The sequence below is a fragment of the Bufo bufo genome, chromosome 4, assembly GCF_905171765.1.
Source record: "Bufo bufo chromosome 4, aBufBuf1.1, whole genome shotgun sequence".
Classification (NCBI taxonomy): domain Eukaryota; kingdom Metazoa; phylum Chordata; class Amphibia; order Anura; family Bufonidae; genus Bufo; species Bufo bufo.
In genome coordinates, this window is record NC_053392.1 from 524,574,276 (window position 1) to 524,600,627 (window position 26,352).

Sequence of the window (26,352 nt, forward strand, 5' to 3'; positions counted from 1 at the left end):
CGGCAAAGAGAAAATTGAGGCATCCTTACTAATACGGTCTATTATTTAGAGAGTATAAACTTGCCAGGCAACAGATGTGCCAAATTTATCACAGTGGCACACGCTGTAGTAGATTGGCACACCTTACTAGACGTTAGATCATTTTTCCTCCTTATGCCAGCTCAAGCCTGGCTTACCATTAACAGGGTTGTCAGAGTTATTTTTTGGTCTTTTTATGTTTCTAACTAATCAAATGTAAGGGGTTTACAATTCGCTTACTTCATTCTGCATTGGCTCCTTTCTGAGATTTCACTGAGGGTCACATGACCTTTGAGGTCAGCTTCTCTCCCTACTCTGATGATGTTTTGTGCACAAGCCTGAGGAGCAGGTCTCTGTGTGTGCACAAAACATCACTGTGCTGGGCACGCCCCCATCCACTGCAGTCTGCCCTGTGTCCCCCTCCCAATGGATTCTTCAGGAAACTTTAACCCCTTCTCAGCACTCAGGGCTGGAGGCTTTGCAGAGCAGCTACAGGCAGTGAAGAGACAAATCCTGGGCACAGAAGCTGACAGACTGACGGAGTTCTGCAGAGCACTGCACTAGAACAGGTAGGAGAAAGATCCTGTGTGAGCAGTGTCATTGTACAGCTGGGACTTGTAGTCCTACATTATATATATATATATATAATGCTGCAGAGTATCCCAGCTGACAGACATTGCACTCAGGGCAGCACTTCTTGTATTCACTCCCTTTGCCGAGCAGGAGGAGGGGCACAAATATTCCTAAGGTAAACAAAGGCCAGAAGAAAACCGGGGAAATTAGGAAATAGTTTTTTTTGCCTAAAACTTGCTTAGCTTCGTTCTATATTATTGACCAACAGAGTTACAGTGCAATGTTTTTTTTTATACCTCTGACAACAGCTTTAGGCTACTTTCACACTCGCGTTTTGGCTTTCCGTTTGTGAGATCTAACATGGGCTCTCACAAGCGGTCAAAAATGGATCAGTTTTGCCCTAATGCATTCTGAATGGAAAAGGATCCGCTCAGAATGCATCAGTTTGCCTCCGATCAGTCACCATTCCGCTCTGGAGGCAGACACCAAAATGCTGCCTGCAGCGTTTTGGTGTCCGCTTGACGAAACTGAGCCAAATGGATCTGTCCTGGCACACAATGTAAGTCAATGGGGACGGATCAGTTTTCTCTGACACAATAGAAAACGGATCCGTCTCCCATTGACTTTCAATTGAGTTCATGACGGATCAGTCTTGGCTATGTTACAGATAAAACAAACCGATCCGTTCATGACGGATGCATGTGGTTGTATTATTGTAACGGATCCGTTTTTGCAGATCCATGACAGATCCGCCCAAAATGCGAGTGTGAAATTAGCCTTAAAGGGGCTATCCCATTAAGCCTTTAACGCATTTGGACGTAACTGTACGTCCAAATTGCAAGTGACTTTTTACATTTGGACGTACAGTCACGTCCAATTTGCTTACCGGGGCTGTGACACTATAAAAAGTGTCACAGCCCCGGAGTCTCCGCTCTTCCGGAGAGCAGACACACCGGGGAAGCCAGCAAGAGACCAGTCCAGACACCAGTCTGGAGGCTAACCAATCGTAGAGCTTCATTGAGAAAAATGCCAGTTTCAGGCTGTGATCTCCACGCTCGAGATCACAGCCGGAAATCAGGCATGACTGCCACCGTGAATGTAAGTGCCCCCCACATGCAACCACTGCTGTAACTTACAGCTGACACTCTGCTGCTACGGCCGAATTGACTATTGCAATGCACTGAATAGCCACCAGGCCCACTGGATCTTTAAAATCCAGATGGGTCTTGATAAATAAAATAAAGTGGTAAAAAAAAAAAAAAAAAAAATTTTTTTTTTACATTTTAAGAAAAATAAAAATTGTCTTCTCATAGCCGTTCATTTAGGTCATTAAAAATTTAAAAAAAAAATAAAAATACACAATTGGTATTGCCACGTCCGTAACGACCTGATCTATCAAAGTATCATAATACTAATCCCGTGTGGTGAACGCCGTAAAAAATAATGTAGAAAAAAATTATGGAATTGCTGTTTTTGTCACGTCCACAAAAAAGTGATCAAGAAGACATATGTACCCTAAAATGATACCAATAAAAACTACAGACTAGGGTTGTCCCGATACCACTTTTTTAGGACCGAGTACAAGTACCGATACTTTTTTTCAAGTAGTCACCGATAACGAATACCGATACTTTTTTTAAATGTCATGTGACCGTTTTGGGGGATCTGTGGATGACGCACTGTCATGTGGGGGATCTGTGGATGGCACTGTTATGGGGGACCTGTGGATGGCACTGTTATGGGGGACCTGTGGATGGCGCTGTTATGGGGGACCTGTGGATGGCGCTGTTATGGGGGACCTGTGGATGGCGCTGTTATGGGGGATCTGTGGATGGCGCTGTTATGGGGGATCTGTGGATGGCACTGTTATGGGGGATCTGTGGATGGCACTGTTATGGGGGATCTGTGGATGGCACTGTTATGGGGGATCTGTGGATGGCACTGTTATGGGGGATCTGTGGATGGCACTGTTATGGGGGATCTGTGGATGGCACTGTTATGGGGGATCTGTGGATGGCACTGTTATGGGGGATCTGTGGATGGCACTGTTATGGGGATCTGTGGATGGCACTGTTATGGGGGATCTGTGGATGGCACTGTTATGGGGGATCTGTGGATGGCACTGTTATGGGGGATCTGTGGATGGCACTGTTATGGGGGATCTGTGGATGGCACTGTTATGGGGATTTGTGGATGGCACTGTTATGGGGATCTGTGGATGGTACTGCTATGGGGTGGGATATCTGTGGATGGCATTGTTATGGGGTGGGGGGATCTGAGGATGGCATTGTTATTTGGTGGGGGACCTGTGGATGGTGCTGTTATAGGGGATCTGTGGATGGAACTGTTATGGGGAGGATCTGTGGATGACACTGCTATATGTCATCCACAGATCCCCCTCATAACAGTGTCCCCCAATACACCGGGCCCCGCCGCTCACCGAAGTATTTATAAACGTGAATCCTTATCCTGTTATTAAGTTGAACTAACGCTGCCCTCTCCCATGTTCCCCTGTATCCCCACAGCACTTACTTAAGCTTCCATAGCAGGCAGAGCGGACGGCACCAGTAACGTCACTCACTGACGTCGCGCGTCTGCTCCGCCTGCTTCATTCATAAAGTGGGCGGAGCAGGCGCTCTACGTCAGTGAGTGACGTTACTGGTGCCGTCCGCTCTGCCTGCTATGGAAGCTTAAGTAAGTGCTGTGGGGATACAGGGGAACATGGGAGAGGGCAGCGTTAGTTCAACTTAATAACAGGATAAGGATTCACGTTTATAAATACTTTGGTGAGCGGCGGGGCCCGGTGTAAGAGTACAGTGACTGCACCGGGCCCCGCCCATAGTTACGGACTCCAGCCCCTCCTCTCTCCCGATGCTGCATCTTTGCCGGGCCGCAAAAATATTCATTGCGGGGAAAAAAAAAAGTATTCTATTTATGTATCGGGGCGGGGTATCGGCGGCTGAGTACCGCCGAGAAAACTCGGAATCGGTCCCGATACCGATACTAGTATCGGGACAACCCTACTACAGACCATCAGGCAAAAAAAAAGTCCCTACACAGCTACATAGGAAAAATATAAATGTTATGGACTTTAGTATATGGCGATGCAAAATATAATTAATTTTTAACACAAAAGTGATTATTGCTGAAAAAGTAGTAAAACATAAAAAAAACTACATAAATTTGGTATCGCCATAGCCGTATCAACCCACAGAATAAAATAATAATATTATATTTACCACAAGAGAAACCCCATAAAAAATAAAAAGCACTGACAAAATTGCCATTCTTGCCCACTTCACCTTCACAAAAAAATGGTATAAAAAGTGATCAAAAAAAGACATATATACCCCAAAATGATACCAATAAAAAAACTACAGCCCGTCCCACAAAAAAACAAGTCTGCATAGAGCTACATTGGTGAAAAATACAAGTGTTATGGGCCCTAAACTAATTTCAGAAAATTACCCTTCTGAAAATTACCCTGCTGCTTTTACCCTTCTGAATGCTGCCGTGCCCCCAAACAGTGGTTTAGGACCACGTATGAGGTGTTGTTGTATTCAGGAAAAAAAGATAACAAATTTTGGGGTGAATTTTCTCCTGTTACCCCTTGTGAAAATGAAAAATTTGGGGCTAAAGCAACTTTATATTGGAAATAAAAGTTAATTTTTCATATTCACAGGCATGAGTTTCTAAATTCTATGAAACGCTTGTTGGGTCAAAGCATTCACTTCATCACTAGATTTATTCCCTGAGGGGGGTAGTTTCCAAAATGGGGTCACTTTTTGGGGTTTTCTTTCTAGGGGTACCTCAGCGGCTCTTCAAATGTGACATAGCACCTGGAAACCATTCCAGCAAAATCTACCCTCCGTTAACAATATGGTGCTCCTTTCCCTCTGCACCCTGCCGAGTGCCCATAAAGCAGTTTATGACCACATATGGGGGTTTCTGTAAATTGCAGAATCAGGGTAATAAATATTGAAGTTTCTTTGGCTGTTAACCCGTGCTGCGTTACAGGAAAATTAGATTTAAATGGATAATCAGCCCAAAAAAATAAAAAAAAAGATTTACATTTCCCCTCCATTTTGCTTTAATTCTTGTGGAACACCTAAAGGGTTAATAACGTTTGTAAAATCAGTTTTGAATAACTTGAGGGGTGTAATTTCTAAAATGTGGTCATTTATGGGTTGTTTCTACTGTGTAAGCCCCAAAAAGTGACTTCATAACTAAAATGGTCCTTAAAGTGGGTTTTGGAAATTTTCTTTAAAATTCAAAAATGTGCTTCTAAACTTCTAAGTCTTCTAACTTCCTAAAAAAATAAAATGACATTTACAAAATGCCAGCATACATATGGGGAATGTAAAGTGATAACTGTTTTATGAAGTATCACTATCAGTCTTAAAAGCAAAGAAATTCTAATTTTGAAAATAGCGAATTTTTCTAAGATTTCTGCAATTTTTTATTTATTTTTTGCATAAAAGGTAAAACGTATCAACTCAAAATCACCACTAACATGAAGTACAATGTGTGACGACAAAAAAAAAACTGTCTCAGAATGGCCAGAATAAGTAAAAGCGTTTTAAAGTTATCACCACATAAAGTGACATATGTCAGATTTGAAAAATGGGGCTCTGGCATTTGGTCCAAACTGGCTGTCGCTTGAAGGGGTTCATTTAAAACTGTTTGTTACCTATTTGGAGGACTTGCTTCCCTGTCAGTTGGTGGGCAGGAACTCATCAAGCACCTGCATCACCCAGGACAAGATTAGCTTGTTAACCCCTTCCTCCCCTGCATAGAAAACAGTCCCTCACATAAGGCCCCAGACTGGAGAAACAAATGATATGTAATGGCCCAACAATTTCAATCTAGAGATACAGCTATATAGTTCTATTATTTTAGAAGGTGGGATGGACCAGTTCTCCTGCTTCTCTATGAGATCACTATTCCAGCACTGAGGGGAGAAAGGGGCAGGGAAGCTACTGAGCATGTCCGTCCACCTCTGAATACAGGAGAAGGTGGACAGAAAAATAAGAGGGCGCTACCAGAGAGGAAAATGTAATGTACATAAAAACTTACAATATTTTCACTGCATGTATATTGCAATAATACTTCATTAGAAATGGCCTATTCATTGCATGGTAATATGGATAATGCCTTTAATAAATCTGTCGTATTTAAAGAATTTACAAAGTCACGTCCATTTTTCTGGTGTCTAATGAGGTGCGAAAAGTGCTTTTGGTGCTCAATAAAAGTAGTGCACAGAATATGCGTCAGAATTTTGTTATTGTATAGCACTGTCGGCTGGGCCTACGCTATTCTATAAATAAAAAAATACTGTACAGTACTTTTTTTTCTTTTTCTTTTTTTTAACTACGGAAGCCTATTTGCAATCTATGGCACTGTATGCTTATAAAGTATAATACATCGTAACCTTCCTTTAGAGAAATACATCTGGAAATCCTCTAAGGAAATGTGTCACCAGGAAACAACCAATTTAAATCATGTCTTATTTTAATTCTTTAGGATTTTCACACTGGTGCCCAAGTCTTTTTTCACACTGGCGTTTTGGCTTTCCGTTTGTGAGATCCTGTCCAAAACGGATCAGTTTGCATTCTAATGCATTCTGAATGGAAAAGGATCCGCTCAGAAGACATCAGTTTCGCCTCCATTCCGCTTTGGAGACGGACACCAAAACGCTGCTTGCAGCGTTTGGGTGTTCATCTGATAAAACTGAGCCAAATGGATCCGTCCCGGCACACAATGTAAGTCAATGGGGACGGATCAGTTTTCACGGACACAATAGAAAACAGATCCGTCCTCCATTGACTTTCAATGGTGTTCAAGACGGATCCGTCTTAGCTATGTTAAAGATAATACAAACGGATCCGTTCATGACGGATGCAGGCGGTTGTATTATCTGAACGGATCCGTCCATGAGTGAATCGCACAAACCGCGAGTGTGAAAGTAGCCCAAGCCTAATATGTCAAAAACTTCCTGTTCTTTTTTTCAGCAGTCATCTCATTATCACGGGCAGAACTGCAGTTGAAAGATATCACCTTTGTATAGATAACAAAAACCCACAATTTACAATAGGTGGTCACAATTTATCTACTCCTTCCCTTCACAATGACTTCTACACAGCCCAGCATGTCTGGAAATCGCTCCCATATAGGTCATGGAGTCCCCTCCAGTCTACCGTGTCTATGTCCCATGTGGCTGCTGTAAAGCATCTCTCTAAACATATTACTGACATTATACTTATTGGCCAGTACTACTGAATGCCAAGACAAAAGCCTAACATGACTGTTAACTTACATTGGACACGACAGTGATGAACGCGTGAGCAATTAAAAAGGGGAGCGTGTCCGGAGATCCATATTCAAAGCAATCCTTCATAAGAGAAAGTCCATTCTTCCCACAGAACAGACAAACATAACGGAGGAGGTGCAGAGGGACTTCAACATCCTGAAAGAAAAGCAGGAAACAAAGAGTTAATCATACACAGACAATCATGGGATCGCCATAACCAGTGACTGGCTGTGTAGAGAGGGATAAGTACAGAGACTGGCAGGGAACTTGAGCAGCAGGGGAATTAGCGAGTATTACTGTTTTATCTTTTGACACCATTCTAAGTGCTTTTTTTATTTGTAATTTAAGTGGTCATACAACTGCTTAAAGGGAACCTGTCACCGGGATTTTGTGTATAGAGCCGAGGACATGGGTTGCTAGATGGCCGCTAGCACATCCGCAATACCCAGTCCCCATAGCTCTGTGTGCTTTTATTGTGTAAAAAAAACTGATTTGATCCATATGCAAATTAACCTGAGATGAGTCCTGTACGTGAGATGAGTCAGGGACAGGACTCATCTCAGGTTAATTTGCATATGTATCAAATCGGTTTTTTTGTTTTTTTTTACACAAAAAAAGCACACAGAGCTATGGGGACTGGGTATTGCGGATGTGCTAGCGGCGATTTAGCAACCCATGTCCTCGGCTCTATACACAAAATCCCGGGGACAGGTTCCCTTTAAGCAGCAGGGATGCAGAAGACAAGACGACATGGACTACAGGTGGCCATACACTTGAGACAAAGGTCTGAACCAGCCAATAATGGGGTCACTGGCCGACTAACGAGTATTCGATGTTCAGGTGACATTGTTGGTTAAAAATGGATCGGGAAGCAGCTTACCTACCTCTCCACACTCAGAACACTGTTATGTGTAAAAGGGATTGTGCCAAGATGACGTTATGATATAACTCGGCATGAAAAACTAGCTACTTTTGTAATTTATATTCTGTGACAAAAATGCTCCAGTTGTGAGATATTCTCTTTACTTCGTTAGAATGTTGCCACTGGTATTCAGTAAATAGTAGTGTGCATGTCCACCTAATAAGCAGGTCACACATGCTCAGTTGCATCCTTTAACTCTATTAGAAGCTGTGACAGTTACAGGAAGAGAGCTGCATCAGAAATGTCACGCCCCCTTAAGGCACGGGGACAGGGACAGCAGAAAGGATACGTGAGGTACAGGGCTGGTTGGAAAGACTGTCATGCACTGTATGATGTCAGATTGTATTGTGTGTGTTTTCCTTCAATCATTGCATAGCCCCTTTAAGACATTTATCCATGAGATAAGGTGAAGGGGAAACACAGCAGAAGAAGGGAGCGTGGCGAAAGAAGATGAATTCATGTTGTTGAGGGTTTTGCAAGAAACATAGGAACCAGTTCTTCTGTCATTTTTAATAAATACATGAAGTGGCAGCTTTCTGGTCTCTAAAAAAAAAAAAAAAAAACTGTACTGTCTTTTTGCTACCACCTAAGCAAAGAATTAATTGGGGTGTTAACCCCTTAGTGAGATCTACCACACATGTATGGTGGATGTATGCCAGGACTTATGGAGGAGGCTATGCGTGTACATTGCGGCGCTGGCTGTGTTATACAGCCAAGGGTTTGCTAGGCGGAGGCTTCTTGTAAACTCTGCCCATCAGAGCCAGGGACGTCACTGGGAACACCGAGCCTCTGCCTAGGAGTGTGCTATTGGAAACACAAGAAACCCTTGTCCTGCGCGATCCAGCACGAAATGTTCCAATGCTAATGTCAGGGGGGTGTAGATGTGGATATGTCCAGGTTCAGCTCTGAACCCAGACAACCCCTTTAACCCCTCAGATGCTGCAGTAAGAGACCATGGCATCTTAACGGTTACAAAGAGGGAGGGCACAATTAACGCTTTGACTACCGGAGGTTTTTTTCGTGTTCATTTTTCTTTCCTATCTTCCTATTCAAATAGCTGTACGAGGGCTTATTTTTTGCAGGACAAGTTGTACTTTCTAATGTCACCATTAATTATGGCATACAATGTAGTGGGAAGCAGTAAAAAAAAAAAAAAAAATCCAAAATGAGGTGGAAAAAACCGCAATTCCTCCACCATTTTACGGGTTTTGTTCACACGGGTCAGTTTTGCCACAAACAAAACGCCATGCCCTCCATTCTCTGGGTCAGTACAATTACAACTATACCCCATATGTATAGGTTTTGTATGTCTAAATAGTGTAAAAATAAAGAAACTTTGGGGGGGGGGGGGGGGAAATTATAATCATTTTTTACACATAACCATATTCTGACCCCCATAACTTTTTTTTACTTATGTCTACTGAACTGTATAGGGGCTCAGTTATTGCGGACCAATCTGTAGTTTTTATTGATACCATTTTGGAGTGTGTGACCTTTTGGGTAAGAGAAGCAATGAAAAAATGGCAAATAGTCCATTTTGACCCTTTTTTCCGTTACGCAATTTGCCGTATTGGAAAATGTTTTTTATATTTAAAATATAATTTAAAAGTTCGGGCGTTTTTTGTTACGGTGATACCCATGATGTTTATATTTATTGTTATTTAGGTGGGGGTTTTTTATTATACGGAAAGGGTGGTGATTTAAACTTGATTTCAATTTTTTTTATATATTTTTTTATTTTTCACTTTATACAATCAGGGATTTTCAAAATGAATTTATGACTGTCAATTGCTCATTTCTTATGTTGGCCTGCCACTTGGTGGCCAAAATAAGAGTTTCAGCATGAATACTAAAAGCCTCATCAGCGATGCAACTACTGACATCCCCATTGGCCGCAGGAGATTTTCTTTTTTCTTTCCTCACCCAATTTAATGTACACGTCGGTATGATAAAGAATGCAATAAAGAAAAACTGGGCAATACTGAAAAATGATCCGGTGTTGGGTAAAGATATCCCAGAACAACCAGAGGTGATTTTTAAAAAAGCTCCAAGTCTCCGTACAAAATTAGTCCACAGTTCAATTCACAATGATAGCGGAAAAAAAGGTAGTAAATTTACCTGGTGTGGATTCTACCTGCCGTGGAGGAACAGAAAAAAGGATAATAGGAAGAGGGATACGCAGTGTACATTCTAATAAAAAAAATACTAGATTTTAAGATTAAAGGGCAAATCTCCTGTGATAGCGTAGGAGTCGTCTATATGTTGGAGTGCCCGTGTGGCCTCCAAGATGTAGGCCGAACAATGAGAAAACTCAAAGTGAGAGTGCAGGAGCACGTTAGAAATATAAAAAAGGGGCTTGAGACTCACGGCACATCAGAAGGACCCAAGTGGTCTGTTTTTTATGGGGGTTGAACAGGTAAAACAACATTTGCGTGGATGTAACACCACAATGCAGATTAACAGACGGGAGGTGGAGTGGATCTATAAGATAGGATCATTACAACCAAGAGGGATGAATGTGGAGTTCGATCTAAAACCATGCCTCACCTAAGAATGTCCGTACTGGCTGCAGTTAGCATCAATGATCTGGGACCTTTGGTAGTAAGGTTAAAAGGCTAGGGTTGGCTGGAGGGGGTCATGTGGGGTGTGACGTGGGTCGAATTTTTCTGAATGAAAGAGGGTAGGCCTTAGGATTTGTGAACTATGATTGGTTTATAAGACGTCTTGAGTTAGGTCACGTTAGTGATGTGTAAACATGAATGAGGAGTAACCACGGAGGTTTTTAAGTAAATAGAGCGTGTACTGTCTAATTTATTTGAGGAGAGGCAGTTTGATTACTATGTATTTATATTTGTGTTTGCTTTAGTAATATGTTCTGGTTTTAAGAATATATTTTGTAATGATTGTAATATGACGTTTTATAGAGGTGGGGTGTATACCTACCTGCGGGTTTAAAAAGATCTCCCCGGAATGGGCGGAATAGATGCCCCTGACAAAGCTTTTCAGAGCGAAACCCGGGTCGGGTGTTTGATCCCTTATACACTGCTTATTATCGTTTTAACCTTCTGAGTATAATAAACCCTTTCCATTTAAACTTATGTGACGGTGCTTCACTATTGTTGCAACTTTTGGTCTTTGACAGAAGCTTGTAAATGGGAGGAGAAGGTGGCTTTCTGTGGCCTGAATGCTTTCCTATATCCACCAACATCTGAAGGATTCTTGAGTGAGAATTTTCTGTTCCGTAGAGCAGCGCGGTCCGACTAAAAAAAGCACCTTTAAATGTGAACTGTACCCAGTTCACGATTGGGACCTGCAACGCACTGAAGGCAACGTACTAAAGGCTATTTTATACATCTATTAACTTCACCGCAATACCAAGCACAGTCACTATACAATGCACGGCGCTGGGTTTGGTTTGATGTGAGGAGGCCACAACACTCACCACAGTTGATTGACCCTCCCACAGATCACCACAAAAAAAATTAAGAAGAATAAATAAATATTTTACACTTACATTCATGTCACAGAAGGCCCCTAGGAGATTGCTTTCTTGAGCGGAGATATCCTGAAAGAACAAAGCATATGCCAGATTCAAACAGAGAAATGTGAACGTTGAATTGCGCTGATTTGTCACTGTGATCATAGCTTCAGCAGACACAGATTGAGACCACATGTGATTATAATAATAATAATAATAATAATAATAATAAATAAAATGTATTTATATAGCACCACCATATTCCACAGCGCTTCACAAATTCATAGGGTTCATGTACGAAACAAAAACTAACTGGCTAATATGCAACTGAAACACTAGGAGTCAGTGCCATCCACAGAGCCCCCACCACAGTTTCAAAATATTTTTTAATTTGGCTATTCCCCACCCCTCTTGTAATTGTTCCGCTGCTTGTGGGCTGGGCGGGCATGAGTTCAGTCACTTCGGTGCGCAATCCCGTCCTGCAGCGCGTGATCCCGCGAGACCCGCCGCTGAAGGTCACGGGATCACGCGCCGAAGTGACTGAACTCATGCCCACGTAGCCCGCAAGTAGCAGATCAGTGGAACAAGTACAAGGTGGAGGGGACTGTTTCTAACAGAGGCCTACTAATGGACGCCGAGATTAGATCACCCCATACGAAAGCATTGAATCAATGCTTTCCTATGGGGAAAAATCTGACCCTGGAGGTCATCATGCAGAGTGTGAGGACGTCCAGCGTCAGATACCGGACCAAAGGTCTGTTTTACTCCAGGAAGCCCTCAGGTGGCTGCCAGCGACTAGAGGCTGACTTATTGCTGGAACGTAAACAATGCAGTTTCTCTAGAACATTGCAGCTCGATTTGCAAAAGGGACACTGTACCCAGACCACTTCAATGAGCTAAAGGGGTCTGGGTGCCTTTTGTGTCGCTTTAACTTTGAAATCTTATTAAAGATTGTGTAGGGTGTGGCTGGAGGGGGGACAAGGGTGGGGCTTGCAGCAGAACATGGGTGGGGCCTGTAAGAGGACCCTTGATTTATTTTGCCCGGGGGCCCTGAGGGTTCTCAGTCCGCCCCTGGTACCAGGGGATCAGGGTATGTCAACTAAAGTATTTAGAAGCTGTACATCACCAGCATGTGCTCTAGTGCCCACTGCAATATTACCAGGAAGTGTTATAGTGGCCACTGTGATACTGTACATTACCAGGAAGTGTTCCAGAGGCCACTGTGATACACTGTACATCACCAGCATGTGCTCTAGTGCCCACTGTAAAATTACCATAGGGGCAACAAGGAGACACACTGTATAGGGGCTACAACTTGTAGCCCCCATAGAGTATAATGTATCCCTGTGGCTGCCCCATACAGTTTAATGTCTTTTTTCTTCCCCCTATACAGTAATGTTTCTGTGTGGCCCCAGTATTACGGGATAAATAGGTATTTATCGCAATGTATATTGTTATTGCGATAAATTTCTTAATATCGTTATCGTGGAAATATTTTTGTTATTGCCCAACCATAGGCATGAGCGGGGGGGGAAATTTTTTAATTTTTTATTTTAAAAACGCAGATTGCGGTGCAAATAACCTTTTGCGCCGCAATCTGCACTTAATATAGGTGTATTTCTTATAGTAAATGATCTTTACGGTATTATTGGTTCAGTTAGGTTTTAAATGCTGCCGCATAGTGTAGCAATAGTCCCACTGACCTCAGCGGTCGGTCACTTCTCTGACCGCAGTAAATACTTTCAGAGTACTGACACGAGTCCGATGAGGATAGCTGCCCCTGACCCCCACACCTCTGGACTATTCATTATCGGACCGCAGGCAAAAAGCAATATCGGATTAATCTTCCTTGATGGCAACTTGGCAAGTACTGCGGTAGCCAATCAGTGATTGGCTGCAGTGGTCATGTGCCATACACTGACATGTCACTGCTGCAGTGTGTAAACAAGCGGGGGCAAGGAGAACTGGACCGGCAGCACTGGAGAAAAGGGGGGAGGAAAACTTTTTTTTTTTCTTTCATTTTAGACCATTTACCAAAAATGTAAAAAAAATAAAAAGCTTAGTGCATTTCCCATCACACATCTCGCATAGTGGGCTAGTATTATACCAAGTACTATGAACAATACATGAATAATGAATTCGTATATTAGGATCTGATGTTGGGGGTGATTGGTTCTCCTTATTAAAGAGGACCCATCAGCTCACCTAACTTGTCTATTTTAGTAACTACTTGCATCCCCCATGTGTAAAAACTATTCTGGAGCATCTATTCTTATGACTATGTTGTGCCATTCCTCTATTATTACTACCAGACGTTTATGAATGGTCAGCAGTCTGCAAGACTGTAAGGCCTCATAGGCAGTGTCCTCTTCCCCTCCGTACCAGTCTGTTAGTAAGGTCATGCCTATTGTATTTGTTTTGCTCCATATTATGTATACGCCCTTTTAAATATACAGCGCCTGAGAATTAATGGCGCTTTAAAATAAATAATGAAGGTCCAGATGGATGTTACCATTCGGGGGCGGTCCATGCACTGTCTGGAACTATCTAATTAGTACTGACACAGTGTCCGGTCCTCTTTTTAAAGGGGTCATCCGACATTGAAAAAATAAATATTTAAAAAAGGATTCTTGATGCCCAGATTGCTTTGAAATGGTAGTCTGTGCCCCCCTGTCTTCTTAAAGGGGTTCTGTAGTTTTTTTAAACTGATGATCTATCCTCTGGATAGATCATCAGCATCTGATCAGCGGAGGTCCGACACCTGGGACCCCTGCCGATCAGCGGTTTGAGAAGGCAGCGGCACTGGCAGTAGCGCCACGGCCTTCTTGCTGTTTACCGCAAGCCCAGTGACGTCACGACTAGTATCAATGGCCTGGGCGGGGATAAGCTCCATTCACTTGAATTATACTAGTTGTAACGTCACTGTAGGGGTGGGCGATATGGCCTAAAATCTATATTGCGATATAATTTTAAGTATGTGCGATATATATCGCGATATATTGTTTTCTATATTGGGGGGGGGGGTTTAAACTTTTTTTTTTTTACTTTTTATTTAATAACTATTAGCCTCCTTAAGGGCTAGAACCCTTGTCATATTCACCCTAATAGAGCTCTATTAGGGTGAATAGGACTTTACACTCTCCCTGCTGCCCTGTGCTTTGTGCACACAACAGCAGGGAGCTGACCATGGCAGCCAGCCTCTCATGTGCCCCCCAGCCTCTGATCCGCCCCCCCCAGCCTCTCCCTCTTATCAGCCCCCTCTGGTAACTCAAACCCACCCCCCCTCCCCAGTATTAATCATTGGTGGCAGTGGCCACAGGGTCCCCCTCCTCCCCCCCATCATTGGTGGCAGTGGGCAGTTCCGATCGGAGTCCCAGCAGTGTAATGCTGGGGCTCCGATCGGTTACCATGGCAGCCAGGACGCTACTGAAGTCCTGGCTGCCATGGTATGTTAGTGAGCAGCATTATACTCCGATCGGAACTGCCCACTACCACCAATGCAGTAACTGAAGAACATTCCCGGCACCCGACCTCTGACAGGACACTGTGATCCGCGCGATTAACCCAACTGAGGAGTTAATTGCGGCGGATCGCAGCGTGCAGTCATACGGGCCGGGATATGGCTGGCACATGTTGGTATTCAGGCATTCATTGGTGGCGCAGTGGCCACAGTCCCTCCCCTCCTCCTCCTACTCTGTTCTTATTAGTGGCCAGCGGCAGCCGCGCACAGTGGGGAGGGAGGGACTCCCTCCTCCACCGTGCCGGCACAGGAGAACATGGTACGCGCCGAGAGCGTGATCATTCACTACCGCTCCGTGGTCATATTGCAGTCCGGCGATATAGGCGATATGCACAAAATCCATATTGCATATCGCCTATATCGCCCACCCCTACATCACTGGGCCTGAGGTAAACAGCGAGAAGGCCGCAGCACTACTGCCAGCGCCGCTGCCTTCTCAAACAGCTGATTGGCAGGGGGTCCCGGGTGTCGGACCTACGCCGATCAGATGCTGATGATCTATCCAGAGTATAGATCATCAGTTAAAAAAAAAAAACTGCAAAACCCCTTTAATTAAAGCTTGGGTAGGGCTTGTGAGCAGGTTACCAAATTCAGAGAAAGAGCTACAAAAGAAAATTTATAATAAATATTGGCGCTCCTGGAAAACATATTACTAGATCACAGATCTCCACCCATCTTATGCCTTTGGCCATTTCTTCTAGGGTACTGGTTGGGTAGGAGTAAAGAACGATTGTTATGAATTTCATTCTCTATTTTGTGACCTCAGATAACACTAAGAGAATATAAATAAATAAAAATTCTTTGATATAATCTGACGTCATAACAGTGGTAATCCTCAATCGCTCTATAGATTCCAGTAGTGAAGTAGAAGATGAGCTTGGTCACTAATTTCCAGTGTTTGACGGGATATATACCAGGGGTGCACAACGTTTTCTGGTTGGGGGCCACATTGTCCGACTCAACCAACTTTAAGGGATGAAAATAAAATTTAAAGGGGTATTAACTGAAATACTGTATTTACGGCATATTGAACATACAGTATACCATTAATGTCTAGTTATAGTTTCCCATCTAAGGGAGAAAACATGAAAATTATATGTCAGCAGCCATAAGATATAGACGTACATGTCTGTTACCAGATGGTTGGGGGCCGCAGGTTGTGCACCCCTGCTGTAGAGGGTTCATTCCTATTGGCCTCTTTTACATGAGCAAATTGAAATCAATCCGTATTCCAGCTCCAGAACACACACGGATTCTGGATGATAAACCCATCAATGCTGCTTCAGTAATTCATCCAGATTTACATGTCTATTCCTTCCTTCCTGCATTTCTCATGCACTCCCATAGACTATAATGGGCGTAATTGGAAGCAAAAAAGCAGAAAACTAGGACATGCTGAAAGAAATTATACGCCAGCCGTTTATATTGATGACTTATCGTCAGGATAAGGTCATCAGTATCAGATCAGCAGGGGTCCGAGGAGGAGGCAGCGCTCCTTGTTCATTACACCGCACTTCATCTTGAAAGTGCAGTGTAATGTCAAGTACTCGCTCCATTCACTTGACTGGAGCGAGTACTTGTAACTACGCTGCTCCGCAGGAGACGACAGGAAGCGGTGCTCGCATGGAACACTACCTCCTCTTAAAACAGCCGATCATGAGGGTGTCGGACCGCCATCGATCAGATATCGATGACCTATCCTGACGATAGGTCATCAATATAAACAGCAGGACCACCTCTAACAATAGCAGCAGATTCCGGTACAAATATTTTTGGAGAGGGTTGGAATCCAAGCTGATGAACCAACAAACCAATTTTCCGGCCCTGCAGATGAAGACATTTAGGGCATAGAGCCAATATTAGGGCATAAGTTAAGCCTGGTGTTTCCTGCCCCACTCCTGAGCTGCCCACCAGTCACACATCCACATACATGCGGCTTGTTCCATATTACATCTGCACCATCAGACAGAAGGTATTGTGCACAGGTGCTTTCCTAAATAATAAGACACATGCACGATACTTGCTGGGCATCGGACAGTGGCCTCGGCATGCAGTATCATCTCAGACCGTGCTGGAGAGAGGGGCTGAACAACCCCTTGAATACAGCAGTATCTCTACATTTGGTCAGGTTAGGTCATCACTTAAATCATACAACGCGTGTTAATCACATTATAACACCTCCTTACTACAAAGAAGTTGAAAGGTGTCCCAAAGCAATACTAGTTTACACGCAATATGAAGAGATCCTTAACCACCCTGCCAAAAGAAACAGCAGTTTCCCAATCTCTGCTCGTAAAAGGATTTCTCCTCTTCTCTCACCGCGACAAAGATCTGTTACTGAGCGGTTCCTTATATCTGCCAGGTAACACACCGTATGGTCATCCAGCTTTCCAAAATCTTTCTACTTCTGAAATGCTGCATCCTCTACTATGACATAAGTGATCGGTGTAACGGAGGTTACGGTCAAAATAACCCAGATTTCCCAAAAGCGGAGACAACAATATACAAGCTGAAAGCATACATTAACAGAGGTCTTCAAAGGTTCCCACCATTATGCTTTACGACCCAGTGACAGTATAAAGGTCCCTTTACATGGGAAGATATTACAGCAGACAATCTGCTGATCGCTAGCGGAGACTGCTGCAATTACATGCACCGATCTCCTTTACAGTATGGGGAGGAGCAATCGCTCTTCTCCATAAGGACTCATTGTTTGCCGGCAAGAGATTGTGTTTATACAGTATCTTCTGCTGCCGGTAAACAATCACTTTTGCATGCGCACAAACGATCAGATTACCCGATAATCAACGGGTAATTGGCGGTACATTTACACCAACCAGATCATCGGTAACGAGCGTTACTATGAACACTCGTCAGCGATAATCTGTGCGATTCTCAGCCCGTGTAAAGGGCCCTTAAAGGAGAGTTCACATCACCGTTCAAAGTCCTGCATGACGGATCAGAAAAACGGAAAGTTAAAGGGTGAACTCAGCCTATGTTATACAAAAATACTGACTGGAGAGCAATCACTGGGACCCCAATGACCCAGAAAACGGGAGGGGATTAAGGCCTTATGGGAAAGGAAAAATTCACAGCAAGTGTGTATGCCCTCCTAGCTGAAAGAAGCCATTATGAAACTAACAATGTTCTTTACGCAAGAAAAAGACACTGTCCATCTAACCTGTGTGTACATCGCCTTACACTGCCACCTCTGATCCATTGGCTTAAAGGGGTGGTGTCACGAAACATATTCTACATTTTCACACCAGCACCTGGATCTGAATATTTCTGTTCTTGTATATAATTTAAAATGTAGTATAGCCAGCGAGCTCTTCAATAAAATATATCTGTATAGCGGCACCTGCTGTTTGTTCTTTTACATATAATTTTGTCCGTCTCACTGAGCTGGTCGCACATGCTCAGTTTAAACCTTCAACTGCCAGGCAGGGAAGAAGCGGCAGCAGAAAGGACACATCCCCTGAGCTGCCAGGCTAAAGAGAATCTAGCAGAGCAATTGGATCAATGAATGTGGAGATCCCTGGATCCATGTGAGGTACAGGGCTGGTTCTAGCGTTGCTAAAAAGGTATTGTCATGTACAATAGGATGTTGGACTTTCATTTTTTACATAAATCATGGCATAGGACATGCAGAACTGCGCTGCTTCAAAATATGCCCTGCCTCAAGTCAAAATGGGATGGATTATGGCTATGGACACCTTTGAATGCATTTTTTATCCTACTGCATTGTACTTGCTTTAAGCGGAGTTCTTATTAAGTTGATAAGTGCATCGCTTGGAGGAGTACTTATAAGTACTTATGAGTTCTCAGGAATGTGACAGCTTTACTTACGTACACAATCACACCCGCATGGACCCTGGGGTCTCAACTAGGGGACTGAACTTTTAGAGCCTGCATATTATCAGTTTCAGCACTAGTAAGCTTTATTTTTTGAAACATTCGGGTACGACCACAGTTTAGTCACATGTAACACGGCGGTGCTGCAGTCGAGTATCACGCGGCTGTACGGGCCGCAGAGGACTCTTGTTAATGAGAGGTCACTGTTTAGTCAGTCTGCATTGTTAATGGCCATGCAGCACCTACTGTGCAGCCTTTCACAACGCAGACCGACTAAACAGTGTGGTCTCACTAATTTAACAACAACACACTCATCTGCTCTCCGGCATCCTGTTCCAGCAGCAGAGGGCCCCGTGAGGCACCTTTGAGTCCCTTGCGTGTTTCAGACAGAGACATGTGCGCAGCTGCAGCCTCAGTGGTGACATGTCCCCAAGGAGCATTGGACAAAGCAGTGATGTACCACTTTGGGGCAAGTCAGCGCTGAAGCCAACAAATGGCTGCAGCAGCGCACATGACCCTGTCCACACATTTACATGCTAGGAACCAAAACAAACAGGATCAGACAATCATCGCTGGATCAAAGCGGCAGGAAGCAAGTGAGTTTTTTTTTCCGTTATATACAGTGCTATCCTGGCTACATTTAAAACTGGGGTAAAAGCTGGACAACCCCTGTAAGTTTTCTTTTACTGGACGCTAGAGATCAAAAACAGGCAGTATTCACATAAAACAGTAATCATGAAACATACCTCTATTGTGGGATGGGTGTTATGCTTGTAAGCTGTATAGAGGGGAAATTGTATCTGAAAGATTTTTGCCACACACAATAAAAGTTTTTCTTTTTCGTCAGTACTCCATAAACTAAACGGGTCAGTGCTTTTCAAGGAGTCCTCTTCTGTCAGGTTAGAAGTCCTTGCAGCTTCTAACTGCTTCTCGGGGGCTTTACATGGTTCTGACGGCCCCTCCTCCCCCTCCTCCTCCTGAGGCTCCTTCTCCACATTCAGCAGCTCCTCAGATGGGTTACTCTCATCCTGCCAGTTTCTATCAGGGCTAGTAGTGCAAATTTTCAAAAGCTGGTCCCGCAGGGCTTGGACTTGGCTAATCACCAAGTTAATAAGGGCACATACCACTTGGTTGAAGATCTCCAAATGCTTATACTCCTTAAAGCAGCACAGACACTGTCTGAAAATGAAAAATATTAAAAAAAATAAAAAATTCAGCATGCATTAAGAAATCATCATATCGCTATAATTCACACTACTTCATAAGCTATAGGGTTTAAAACTGAAAGAGTTTTTATTTTGTTAAACAAATCTTAAAAGAGATGTTAAAGAGGTTTTTAAAAAGTGCCAAGAGCAGGAGGCTGTACAAAATTAAGAATAAACCTGCACTCGCCTTTAAAATGTCCCGTTGCTAGTGCAACGCAGTTCCGGTCCTTACTGGGCCTGTGATGGTCACATGCCATTCATATGACCGCTGAAGCCAATGATGGGCTGCAGTGGTCACAGAAACTGCACATGAACAGTGGAGATCTCCGCAGCAGGGATTCGAGGCGCAGTACGGCAGTGATTGGACATTGGGATTTTTGTTTTTCTTTATTTCATATGGCCCGCTGCCCTCTGGCACTTAAAAAAATAAATAAAATTGGACAACTTATTTTAAATCACTGCATAAAGAAAAGGCTCTTGTCCACCTGACCATGTGCAATTCACACCACTCATGGACGCCATGTAGCTCTGACCATTTAAAAGCATTAAATCCATAAAATGAATATGCTCTATTTATAGAAATGCTAAATAAAAAAAAGACAAAAGCTTCAAAATTCATCTCCCAATTCAAAACTGGTAACCAACAAACATTTCTGGAAAATGGTTAAAGTGGCTGTCCCACGAAAAATATTGTAGTTTTCAAACCAGCACCTGGATCTGAATACTTTTGTAATTGCATATAATTGAAAATTTGTATAGCCAGAGTTATTCAATATAATGTATCTGTATGGCGCCAACTGCTGTTTGTTCTTATTATTCCTTTGTCTTTCTCACTGAGAAGGCTGCACATGCTCAGTTTCATCCTTCAACTGCCGCCTGAGCTGTGATAGGGAGAAAGCTGCAGCTGAATGGACACGCCCCCAGAGCTGCAGCAGAATGGACCCTCCCCTTGAGGCTGGGTTCACACCTGAGCGTTTTACAGCGCGTTCCAACGCGCTGTAAAACGCTCAACAGGCAAGAACCAATGATTCCCTATGGGCATGGTTCTCACCTGAGCGTTTTACAGCGTGTACGAACGCGCTGTAAAACGCCCTGCGCCCCAAGAAGTACAGGAGCTTCTTTGGGGCATATTGTTGCGCATTCCCACCCATAGACTTCAGCGGGAACGCACGACAATGGGCATTTCTTGTTTGCTCATTTAAAAACGCACGTACGTACGCGCGATTATATATGAAGGGGGCCCCGCGCACATAACTGGCTTTGTGTGTAAAGTATTTTACTACTGTCTGAAACAAGCTCTCTCCTATTGATAAAATGGCCAGCCTCTGTACTCACTTTCATTATGAATGCACTGCAGCGAGCGGGCCGGCGCGTGACTGACGTCACTTAGTAACGCTCCTGCTTCCTGAATTAAGTGGGAGGAGCGTTACTAAGTGACTTCTGTCACGCGCCGACCGGACCGCTCGCTGCAGTGCATTCATAGTGAAAGTGAGTACAGAGGCTGGCCATTTTATCAATAGGAGAGAAATTGTTTCAGACAGTAGTAAAATACTTTACACACAAAGCCAGTTAGGTGCGCAGTTGGGGACACATAGGGCCATGAGGGGGACCAGCATAAGATGCTATATGTGTGTCTTATGCTGGCCCCATGTGTCATAGCACACATCCCCTATAACAGTGCCATCCACAGATCCCCCATAAGGCTGGGTTCAGACCTGAGCGTATTCGATATGCGCTGTTTACAGGCGTTTTTAGGGCATTTTACAGCGCGTTCGTACGCGCTGTAAAACGCTCAGGTGAGAACCATGCCCATAGGGAAACATTGGTTTCTGCCTGCTGAGCATTTTACAGCGCGTAGGAACGCGCTGTAAAACGCTCAGGTGTGAACCTAGCCTAACACTGTCCTCCACAGTTTTTCATTGGATGCCTCTGTTGTCAATCACACACATACGTATTACGAGCATTTCCTAAATACAAAAACGCCCCAAAATACGCCTCAAAAACGCCTGTAAAATGCGCACACCCAATACGCTCAGGTGTGAACCCAGCCTGAGCTTTCAGCTTGATATAAACCTAGCAGAGCAATAAATGGGGAGATCTCTGGATCCATGTGAGGTACAGGCTGGTTCTGGCTTTAATAGAAAGAGACTCATGTACTATATGATTTTCATGTTTTACAATAATCATGGAATAATCCCTTTAAGACTAAGTGGAGACAAATGGAATATACTGTATACAGGCATGGCAGATTACAATGAACTAATAACACATTTGAGAGTTAACTTGTATCCGCAGTCTCTTGCACATGTCTTACCTTTGTGTCCAGGAATTAATGTAAGCGAATATCTTGAGAGCATGTTCTTTTCGGAGCTGTAGCTCATCACTGCCGTCCGAGTCTGATACTGCAATAATAAAAAGAAACATAAAAGTTATATTGCATCGTGGTGAAATATAAAAACTAGCGTAAGACTAAACACTGGAGCAACTGGTTTATTATTTATTTCACACGCAAACAGAGCCAACACATACCACAGCATTGTACACAGAGTCACCAGTCACATATTTCTGCCACAAAATTGAAAAATTAACTTTAAAAGGAGTAATCAAGGATTTTATTTTATTTTTTAATCCCATCCTCAGCGGGACCTGTGGAGAGAAACATACCTAAGGTATATTCACATGAGAGTAAAAAACGGACATCCCACAGGCATTTTCAGAACCATTGCAGTCTATGGTTCTATTCTCACGGCCCAGTCAGTTTTCCCAGCACGCTTCCCAGTATTATTACATGATGTTTGGCCGACCAGGTAACATCATGGAGTCCATCAGAGCAGGAGCTGCTCATGGCAGCAATTTTCTGCTCAGGCTAGTAATGGGGTACTGAAGTAACAGACCCCCCCCTCTACAATTACAGTTCTACCTGAAGGACACTTGCAAAACTGTCTGAATCGCGTGCAGATTTTTGTGCATCACATCCACAGCATCATACATTAGTAGATAAGTAGATTAAGCAGATTTTCAAAATCCCATGTACAAGGCGCATACATTTTCCATGTGTAAATTGACCTGCAGTGGGAATATTGAGATCTGCAGCATGCGTTTTTTCAGTGCAGAATCGTCAATATCCGCGTGCAACACCTGTATATTTTGCCACAGATTAGTCGTGGAAACACAATTAAATTTGTACACAAGTCTGTGCAGAAAATCCAGATAAAATACATTTCCGTGTACGTGTCGCCCAAGGCTAGGGTTACACAGTGATTTTTGCCAGCCCCAGACGTTGCATAACCAAGAAAAGCAAGGCATTCATAAAAAGGCACATTTACACAGGCCGATTATCCAGAAAGAGCATTTGCAGGAACGTTCGTACTCAATAATTGGGCCGTGTAAATCCACCATTATCTTCTGGAGGCATGCAGAGCTCCATTACATGCCAGGAGACCAGTCACTGATTCCCACTGATTTAGGAGGGGGTCTGCAGCTGCCGCGGAGGATGCGCTTCCACGAAGAATGAAAAGGGGTGGTGTCTATAACGTGGCAGGCTTCATATGCTTCTCACTGTATTGGCCCAATGTAATATCATGCTCAGGTTCGCCGTTTTTCAGCTGTGTTGTATATTTCCTTACAGGCCCAACAGACTGATAAATCATATCTATTACTCATTTAGTATGGTGAATAGGGCTGCAGCTATCGACAATTTTGGTAATCAAGTATTCTATTGATTAATCCAACGATTAATTGAGTACTCTAACAACAAAAAACTAATTAAAAGAAAGTTTTTCTTTATAAAAACTCATCAGCCCCCCCACCCGTGCCATCAGGCTCCCCCCCCTCCCCAGGTGCCACCAGCTCCTCCTCTTATCCATGTCCCCAGAGCCAGTGAAATAAAATACTTACCTCTCCTGTAGGAGCGCCGTTCCACAGCTCCTCCATCTTTTCTCCACGCGTTGCACTGTCGTCCTGACGTCACACAGTGTCAGGTCCTAATGCGCACTTACGTGTGTCAGGGCTGAAAGTGCAGCCCAATACGGGCCTGCGGATGACCACAGAGTGATGAGTAATAGCAAGCGCTTCACTCCCACTCCGTGGTCACATGACACAAACAAATTTGCATTGTGGATTTTTTTATGTCGAATTACTTGATTCAATCGAGTAATCGTTTCAACCCTAGTACGGTATATGAACAACAGATACAGGACCTCCCGGACCCGTCCACTTGACATAATTGTGGAGCAGAATTCCTTAAAAAGACTGTCTGAGCGATACATCTAACCTGCAAGGATGCAAGTACAGCTGAGTTTGTATCTGCATCGGAGGCTCTGTTCTGGGACCTCAGTCACAGATACGGTAAGTTTTAAAATAGAGAAGAAAAAAATTACTTTTTTTCTGCTTCAGTTCTGGACACTCAAACGGGAACTGAACGGAACCCTAACAGTCAGTCGGTTCTGTTTGAGTCAAGTATGTGCCAAACAGATCGCCAATCTGTCCTCTTCCACAGGCTGGAGCAGTGATGGATCCTGCAGTATACAGCAGGGCTCGACAAATCCCAGGCGCCAGGTTGACATGGCGACCAGAAATTTGGTCCTGGCGCTTGGGTATTTGTCAGCCCGTTTTCAAAGATGCGCTCTCGGCGCGCACCATGGTTTCCTGAGCCGGCACATCGGAGAAGGAGAGGAGTCCCTCCCTCCCCACTGTGTGCAGCTGCCGCTGACCACCAATGAGAACAGAGTAGGAGGAGGAGGGGAGGGACTGTGGTCACTGCGCCACCAATGAATGCCTAAATACCAATGTGCCGGCTATATCCCGGCCCCTATGACTGCACGCTGTGATCCGCGCGATTAACCCCTCAGTTAATCGCGCGGATCACAGCGTCCTGTCAGAGGTCGGGTGCCGGGAATGTTTGTCTGCATTGGGGGCAGTGGGCAGTTCCGATCGGAGTCCCAGCAGTGTAATGCTGGGGCTCCAATCGGTTACCATGGCAGCCAGGAGTCACGCTACTGAAGTCCTGGCTGCGATGGTATGTTAGTGAGCAGCATTATACTCACGTGCGCCGTGGCCGCCGGGCGCTCCTTCTGTCTGTGCAGCTCATTGCTAATGCTTATAGCATTAGCAATGCGCCGCACAGACCTATGAGAAGAAGGAGCTCCCGGCGATCATGGCGCACGCGAGTATAATGCTGCTCACTAACATACCATCGCAGCCAGGACTTCAGTAGCGTCCTGGCTGCCATGGTAACCGATCGGAGCCCCAGCATTACACTGCTGGGACTCCGATCGGAACTGCCCACTGCCATCAATGATGGGGGGGGGGGGAGGACCCTGTGGCCACTGCCACCAATGATTAATACTGGGGAGGGAGGGGCTGATCAGAGGGGAGGCTGAAGGGGCTGATCAGAGGCTGGGTGGCACATGAGAGGCTGGCTGCACAAAGCACAGGGCAGCAGGGAGAGTGTAAAGTCCTATTCACCCTAATAGAGCTCTATTAGGGTGAATATGACAAGGGTTCTAGCCCTTAAGGAGGCTAATAGTTAATAAATAAAAAGTAAAAAAAAAAAAAGTTTAAACACCCCCCCAAATATAGAAAACAATATATCGCGATATATATCGCACATGCTTAAAATTATGGCTCAGGAAACCATGGTGCGTGCCGAGAGCGGATCTTTGAAAACGGGCTGACAAATACCCAAGCGCCAGGACCAAATTCCTGGTCTAATTCATGTTTGGATCATTTCGTAAATGACATTTTCTTTTTTTGGGACGTTAGAAGGCTTATAAGTTTAGAAGCAAATCTTGAAATTTTTAAGAAAAATTTCCAAAACCTAATTTGTAAGGACCACTTAAGGTCTGAACTCACTTTGTGAGGCTTACATAATAGAAACCACCCAAAAATGACCACATTTTAGAAACTACCCCTCTCAAGGTATTCAAAACTGGATTTTACAAACTTTGTTAACCCTTTAGGTGGTCCACAAAATAGTATTGGTACTATTTTAGAGTGCATATGACTTTTTGATTGCTTGATATCCCATTTTTTGTTATGTAAGGTGACAAAAAATGGCTTTTTGTAGCACAGTTTTTTTTTTTTTTTTATGGTGTTGACCAGACGGGGTGGATCATTTGATATTTTTTACAGAAGGTTGTTACGCACACGATGATACCCAATATGTCTGGTTTTCTTTTTTTCTATTTAAAAAAATAATAATCATGTTTTGGTGTCTCCATATTCTGAGAGCCATCGTTTTTTTTTTTTTGGGCAATTGTCCTAGGTAGGGTCTCATTTTTTGCGAGATGAGATGGCGGTTTGATTGGTATGATTTTGGGGTGCAAATGACTTCTTGATCGCTCGGTATTACACTTTTTGTGATGTAAAGTGGCCAAAAAAATTGCTTTTTAGAACAATTTTTATTATTATTTTTTTACGGTAACCAGACGGGGTGGATCATGTGATATTTTTATAGAGCAGGTTGTTACG

The 26,352-nt window shown here is 43.8% G+C and overlaps 1 protein-coding gene across 2 annotated transcripts in view; it reads right to left on the reverse strand.

Moving 5' to 3' along the window:
* The window catches only part of USP34 (ubiquitin specific peptidase 34), a 208,147-nt gene that overhangs the window by 165,706 nt on the left and 16,089 nt on the right, over positions 1 to 26,352 (reverse strand). For both annotated transcript variants that reach the window (XM_040429731.1, XM_040429733.1), the window contains exons 2-5: positions 22,196 to 22,283; positions 19,423 to 19,855; positions 11,338 to 11,388; positions 6,908 to 7,057 (exon numbers count right to left, since the gene is read on the reverse strand). In XM_040429731.1, coding sequence (XP_040285665.1) covers positions 6,908 to 7,057; positions 11,338 to 11,388; positions 19,423 to 19,855; positions 22,196 to 22,283 — 722 coding nt within the window. The remainder of the gene's footprint in view (positions 1 to 6,907; positions 7,058 to 11,337; positions 11,389 to 19,422; positions 19,856 to 22,195; positions 22,284 to 26,352) is intronic.